This window comes from Procambarus clarkii, chromosome 9, assembly GCF_040958095.1.
Source record: "Procambarus clarkii isolate CNS0578487 chromosome 9, FALCON_Pclarkii_2.0, whole genome shotgun sequence".
Taxonomy (NCBI): Eukaryota; Metazoa; Arthropoda; class Malacostraca; order Decapoda; family Cambaridae; genus Procambarus; species Procambarus clarkii.
The window spans coordinates 28,952,653-28,960,152 of record NC_091158.1 but is presented as its reverse complement, the minus strand read 5'-3'; the positions used below and the strand labels follow the sequence as shown (position 1 = coordinate 28,960,152).

Sequence of the window (7,500 nt, the reverse complement as noted above, 5' to 3'; positions counted from 1 at the left end):
ACGTTCACTTCCCTTCACATTTCTCTGTGGATTTTCCGCATAAAAATGATCAGTTTTGTGATCGTCAGTTGCATATATATAGCTTTCTACCCATCTAGCTTCTATCCGTCTACTTTCTATCCGTCTGTCCATGCACCTACTCATCTTTCTATCCAGTCATCCAACTACCTTTTCATCTAACTATTCAACGCTCATTTGGTCTATCCATCCATCTACCTATTCATCCATCTATCCATGTACTCATCAGTCTATCCCTGTATCTATCTATCCACCTATTTATTCAGCTATCTATCTTCTGTATCTCTGTCGGTACCTCAGTGTTTCTCTGTGCCTTTATCGATCAGTATGTCTGTATCTAGCTGTGTCTATCAGTCTCTGTCTCTTTATATATTTGTATATCTATCTAAATATATCTATCTATATTATCTATTTATCTATATATATTTCTTTTCTATATCTTTATCTATCTATATTATCTATATATATTTTTTCTATATCTATATCTATCTAGGTTTCTATATATATTTATCTATATCTATCTATCTATATCGGGGAGCCGGTCGGCCGAGCGGACAGCACGCTGGGCACGTCATCCTGTGGTCCCGGGTTTGATCCCGGGCGCCGGCGAGAATCAGTGGGCAGAGTTTCTTTCACCCTATGCCCCTGTTACCTAGCAGTAAAATAGGTACCTGGGTGTTAGTCAGCTGTCACGGGCTGCTTCCTGGGGGTGGAGGCCTGGTCGAGGACCGGGCCGCGGGGACACTAAAGCCCCGAAATCATCTCAAGATAACCTCATGATAGATCTATCTCAACAGCCTCCATGGGAAAACTTCAGAAGCATTACGATGATGTCCTCAGGAGAGGATAAAGTCATTGCAGTGCTTCAGGTACTTAATACCAGCAAGATATGAAACTTTGACAATAAGTTGTGGGCTATATACATAAATGTTTACGGTGAATACGGAGGTAATAATACACTTGAGTCCATCTATCGGGAGGAAAGCACTACCAACAGGCGCGACAAACAGCAGCCATAAAATACAGCATATGACATCTATTGGCATAAAGTTATACTATCAACAACAGGCCAACCAGCAGGATACAGCATACGCCATCTGTTTGTCAATTTCTTTGTCTCTGTGTTTGTTAGACTCCGTTTCTGAACCTCTGTCAGTCTCTGTCTTTGTTTCTCTCAGTCTAACTGTTTCTATCTCTGTCTCTTATACAAATTATAATTGTATAGTGTGTGGTTGGTCGGAAGGGCGAGGAGGCAAGTGGAGTGAAATTTTTAAAAAGAATAGTTACCCCTAATCCTGGTAAAACATAGTAATCCCTTACTCAGGTAAAGCGCACTGGCCTGAGAAACCATTGACGCTGTGTAAGGCTCGTCTGTTTTATGCGAGTACGGGCAAATTATTGACAGCAGGAAATTTGTGCTAAGTTTCCAATGTCAGTAAATAATGGTGCATATTACTAAAAGAGCTAAATTTTGTTGGGAAAGTTTGTTTTGAAGGTATTTAGCTGTCAAGCTGTTCGGAAGTACCAAAAATCGTCGTTGTCTGAATGTGGCACTGGTAATCTGAATTCTGGGAACTCCAACCAGCCTATGTTCATCCCGTACTCTAGACCATTCCCTCTGTCAATGTGGGTGAAGCTGTTTTCTCATTGGAAATTCGTAAGTTTCAAAATATCACTGTCCTGGTCACAAAAACAAGGTTTAATGAAAAAACTGCCATTTTTCTATTTTTTTGAGGCATAAACAAATATAAAAAAATAATTACTACCCAGGAGCAAAAACTATTTTACAATGTGTTGTATAAATGAAAATAAAATCAGTGTTATATGACTCACCGCAGAGTGGAGGGAGGGAAAGAGTGACATCATGTTCTCCACACACTGTAACGTATGCTGCCATTACGTCACACACAGCTGTAACCTCTTCCACTGTGGCGCCGGCACTGTCAGCTTGATGCATGGTGCCATCAATATTTACAACTTGATTATGAACAGCTGACGATTGTATACTTTGACCATTAAGCTTGATATGAGTCGTGTTTGGGTCAGCTGATGCAGTTATATTACTATCAGTAACATGAAGCCATGCTTGAGCGTGGCTGGCCTCACGCTGTGCTGGAGTGTTCCTCACCACTGATTGGTCCACAAAAGCTCCGCCTCCACCAGTGGCGACGTCAACTTCTCCCTGAGTGATGTTGCCATCAGTGGGCCGGGAGGAGGCGAGCAGCCTCTCGCAGCTCTCGTGGAAGGGAGTGATATCAACGCTCTCGTGACAGGGGCTGGAAATAAAGTTACACACATATATAGACTCAAAACTGTTGTGTGGTAATTACAGGTAAATATTGGGTCGTCAAATAAATTGAAACGTTAGGATCAATTTGAATGACCTTAACTATGACACCCATGTATTGAGAAGCTAAATAAAATTGTTGGCTGTAGGTGCACGCAAGGGTGTGTGCGTGTTTTTGTGAGTAATTAGGAAAGGGGCGTGTAGAGTTAAGTCTAGGTAGAAGAGGTTGTTGTTGTTGTTGTTGTTTTAGATTCAGCCACTCAGAACAAAAAGTTCCAAGTAGCACGGGCTATGGTGACCCGTAAATGGAGGCTCTTTGGAGCCATTATTTGTATCAATAGCTGATACTTGAGACCTAGAGATGGGTTCCGTGGATGTGCCAATTCAATCCAAGAGCAGGACTTCAGTTGAGGATTGATGTAGATTAAGCCACCCTACAGGCGGCACGGGCACGAATAGACCGTAATTGGAAAAGGCTCTTTCGAGCCATTACCAATAGCTGATACTGGAGATCTGGGGATGGATGGGGGGTTCTTCATGGTGGATTTCAACCTCGGAGGGCTGGCTGTACCAGTTATGGATCTGGTGGATTAGGTTAGACCTCTAGGTCCTCTGTGTTTTCTTTGGCTGAGCCGTGCTGTCGTTGGGGTTTGGTGTGGTGGCCTCAATGAGGAGGTCTTGTGCTGAATAGGTGTCGTATTTGTACTGTGGCGATGGAGTTCCTACTAAGATTTCCTCATTTGAGGAGTCAGTAACATTCATAGTTGATGATTTTGTGTTTTGTCTCGCAAACTGAGGTAAGGGGGGCCGGTCGGCCGAGCGGACAGCACGCTGGACTTGTGATCCTGTGGTCCCGGGTTCGATCCCAGGCGCCGGCGAGAAACAATGGGCGGAGTTTCTTTCACCCTATGCCCCTGTTACCTAGCAGTAAAATAGGTACCTGGGTGTTAGTCAGCTGTCACGGGCTGCTTCCTGGGGGTGGAGGCCTGGTCGAGGACCGGGCCGCGGGGACACTAAAAAGCCCCGAAATCATCTCAAGATAACCTCAAGAAGGCTGCTGAGATGGTGATGGTAGGAGTGTTCGGAGCTGGTGAGGGAAATACCTCTGTTTATGCTGCCCGGTTCATGGGTGGTTCTGGAGTCTGTGTTGATATCGACCTCCTGGTCGTCCTGGTGGTAGTCTCTGGAGTGGTTGTGGATGCAGTGAGACTTGCATCCGACAAGCCTCTCTGCTAGTCAAATAAGACCAGGGATGATGCCTGCATGTAATGCAAGGGTCTGTGAAGGTGCTGGTTGGTCCTTAGGTCCCCATTGTGGAGGCCGGTGGTCTGTTGGGAAGAGCCACTGTTTGGTAGGACTGGTACGATCGTAGTCTGCATCTGTCTTATAAAAGGGATGCTCGGGAATGGGTCAGGTCCAAGGTTTAAGGTCGCGGCGACTTGCCTCGCGACTGGGTGATCGGCTGGATCGGCGGAGTGGTGGTCTTCTCTTTAATCTTCTTTAGTTCCTCCTTCCTTTTTGTGTAGAAGTAGGAGGTGGTGGTGTGCTGTTCTTCACAGTTCGTGCATTTCTTAGTGGTGGCGGTACAGTACTTGTAGTTGTGAGTACCGGATCATGAGCAGCGCTGCACTTAGCCGTTGGTTGTGGGCACTTGTTGGAGAAGTGCTCAAAGGTGAAGAACTTGTAGCACTGTCTCACGTTGTAAACCTTCTCCAAGGCGATCTGGTTTGGGGAAGAGGTGATTCCAAAGCACTTGAAACCGTTCTTCACTGCTTCCTGAAACTGTTCTGCTGTTTCGAAGGTCATCCTCATCGTGAGTCGAGTGGCATCGTTGGTCTTGATGAGTAGAGCTGTTGTCGCTTTCAGAGTAGGGTTTTCTTCGTTTACTTGCCGCACTCTGGTGTCGGGTACCTCACCCGCTAACCAGCGGTTCAGCCTGTTCACAAATATCGTTTTCCGGGCAGTGATTTATCTGGGAGTAATTGTTGAGATGTTTATCTCCAGCAGTGGGACCCGGCGTTGCGGATCCAGGATCTTCTGTAGGTCTGGTTTTGTTGCCACAATTACCTTGGCCTCGTTACCATGCATATTATATGGATGTCAACTGGTTCCATTGATGTTGCCTTATCAATGGCTGCTGTAATTTTGCGATCAGAGCGTTTGTAGACTCCGAGGAGTCGCACTGTCACTTTGTATATCATTTTCTCTGACAATGGCTCGGACTGTCAGGAGAACCTGGAGTGTAGAGAGGTTTGCTGGCAGCTGTGGGAACACAACTTCCAGAAGGAGAGGTGTGTGTGTACATGGGGAGAAGAGGGAGTGAGGAGTTAGGTGTAGGAAGAAGGGAGAGTTAGGAGTTAGGTGCAGGGAGAAGGGAAAGTGAAAAGTTAGGTGTAGGGAGAAGGGAGAGTTAGGAGTTAGGTGTAGGGAGACGAAAGAGAGTTTGTTGTAAGGGGGAAGGGAGTGACGAGTTAGATGTAGGGAGAATAGAGAGTTAGATGTAAGGAGAAGGGAGAGTGGGGAGTTACAAATAGGATGTGACAGAATGGAATTCCAGTCAGCTGGGTCCGAGAAGGTTGCCTCCACCTCGCGGAAGAACCAGGAGCATTAGATGTAAGGGTACTACTGAAGGAGTGTCTGCACGCTCAATACGGATGTCGATCGAGCGCCTGTAACAGCTGTCACAGCGTGAGACATTAGCGAGCGGCAGCCTCACTTATTTATACCATTGGAGCTGCACTCTGTCAGGGGAGTGACAGCAAAGAAATTTCAGGAAGAGCATGGAAGAGACCCTGGTCTCAGTCAGATGAGAGGTCAAGCAGCAGAAGAAGAGACTCACCTGGGTAACCCAGTCGGTAGAGCAAACTGGGCTGATAGTGACAGGTGTAGAAAAGGAGACACCTGGACACTATGTTGAAACAAGAGAAAAACTTCAACAAAAGGAAAAGAAGAAGAGATTTCTCTGCTGGCAACCGCATCCCAGGATTGTGCTATTGTGTCTTGTATGCCACAGACCCCAGGTGGGAATGGAAGGCCTAGCAAAGAGCACGGTTGCCAGGACCCTCAGCCAGGGTCGAGCGACACCCCTGGGGTCGGCCTGGCCGAGCTGGTAAGTGACAGCGAGGGAGAGTCCCTCAACCCGAAAGGGGAGTAAGGGACGACCGGTCCACCCACAATACACGCGGTCAACTGGCACACTCAGGCAGCTGTTCAGGAATACTACAGAGGCTGCAATAGTGTTTCTCTAAAGAAAATTACAGCAATTATAATAAGGCTAACATTAGTTAATTCTAAGGTTGAAAATATTCACTTATTGTGTTGCGTGGTACTGGCAGTAGTTTGGGGTCGCCAGGACCCACTATTCTGACATCCTGTGTAAACACCCAGGCCTCCTGGCGTAGTGTCACGGACATCATGTGACCAAGGGGAGAGAGGTGATTGGGAGCGGCACCTGTGGGCCTCCACGATGCCATTTCCTGATTGGCTCCTTTGAAGAACAAGGGGGAGAGTTTCACAGGCACCCCGTTAATCGTCGGGGAGAACCTGTTCTGGCCTTCTGGAAGTGTCGCCTGTGTTGTCAAGATGTGAAATCTGTAGTTACGGCCAAACTAGAAAAATCACTGTCTGAGCACAAATTTATAATTAACTTGTTAACGCTATTCCGTCCTCGCATTCTTGTCTGTCAGAATCCGTGACATCTGCATGTTCGATAATAAGCCCGAAGAGAGATATAGAGAGAAACTCCACCTGTGATCGCTCGTAGAATGCAACTGGACCGCATAAGTAATCCGTGATTATCGGGCCTAATTGCAGCGATCCGTCAACATATCCCTATGTGAACTGTTTAGAGGGAAGTGAGAAAACGTTTCCCAGTTATCTAACGTTTATTTTGTGGGAATAACGTAAGTTACGAACAGTTCTGTGGACTTTTCCATCAGCCGTGCTTGTCACCCCGTGTGCTTAACACGTGGTTACCACCATTTGTATGCCGCCCACCTCACCGCCGTGGGTGAGATTACCATCGTTCCTACCTTCTGCCTAGCTGTGACTCCATGAGCTTCTCCGCCATCACCTGGGAGTGAGCGAACCCCACCTTTGTGACCTAGAGGCACCACGTGCGCTGCCTCCTCATTGTCCTACCCGTGTACGCTGAGAGATAGTTGTCTTGGCGCGCCAGCCGCACCCTCACCACCTGCTCACACGTGGTCTTGCAGATCTTACCACCTGCGGACTGTGTTGAGTTTGATCTTTAATCAACGACAGAGAATAACAGAATGTGAGAAGGCTTTTAATGTAAAGCCAGTTATCCAAAGTGAATACTCATATAATATTTTTGAATCCTTTTTGGAGTGCAATGATTCCTTGCGTTGATTTCAAGGAATCGGCCTTATGGCCTGATGTTGTCTCATTAACCCGCAACTTGAGAGAAGCGCAGGATGGGGAAGCACGTAAAGAGAGACGGTTACAGCGGATCTCTGTGATCACTGTAGATTCGTCTTGAGTGTACTCACCTAGTTGTGCTTGCAGGGGTTGAACTCTGGTTCTTTGGTCCCACCTCTCAACTGTCAATCAACTGACGTACAGGTTCCTGAGCCTATTGGGCTCTATCATATCTACACGTGAAACTGTGTATGGAGTCTGCCTCCACCACCTAACTTCCTAATGCATTCCATTAGTCAACTACTCTGACACTACAAAAATTCTTTCTAATATCTCTGGCTCATTTGCGCACCCAAATTTCACCTGTGTCCCCTAGTGCGTGTGCCCCTAGTGTTAAATAGCCTGTCTTTAGCTACCCTATTAATTCCTTTGAGAATCTTGTATGTGGTGATCATGTCCCCCCTAACTTGTCTGTCTTCCAGCGACGTTAGGTTTAATTCCTGTTGTCTCTCCTCGTAGCTCATACTCCTCAGTTCGGGTACTAGTCTGGTGGCAAACCTTTGAACCTTTTTAAGTTTAGTCTTATGCTTGACTAGATATGGACTCGATGCTGGAGCTGTATACTCCAGGATTGGTCTGACATATGGGGTATACAAAGTTCTGATGGATTCCTTACATAAGTTTCTAAAGGCCGTTCTTATGTTGGCCAACCTGGCATATGTCTCTCGATGTGGGTTTCAGGGGACAGGTCTGGCGTGATATCAACTCCCAAGTCTTTCTCTGTCTCTCTGACTCTTGAAGAATTTCGTCTCCTA

General features: G+C 46.5%; 1 protein-coding gene across 1 annotated transcript in view; it reads right to left on the bottom strand.

The window, feature by feature from the left end:
* The window catches only part of LOC123766095 (uncharacterized), a 902,969-nt gene that overhangs the window by 140,029 nt on the left and 755,440 nt on the right, over positions 1-7,500 (bottom strand). The window contains exon 53 of the mRNA XM_069321294.1: positions 1,852-2,294. Coding sequence (XP_069177395.1) covers positions 1,852-2,294 — 443 coding nt within the window. The remainder of the gene's footprint in view (positions 1-1,851; positions 2,295-7,500) is intronic.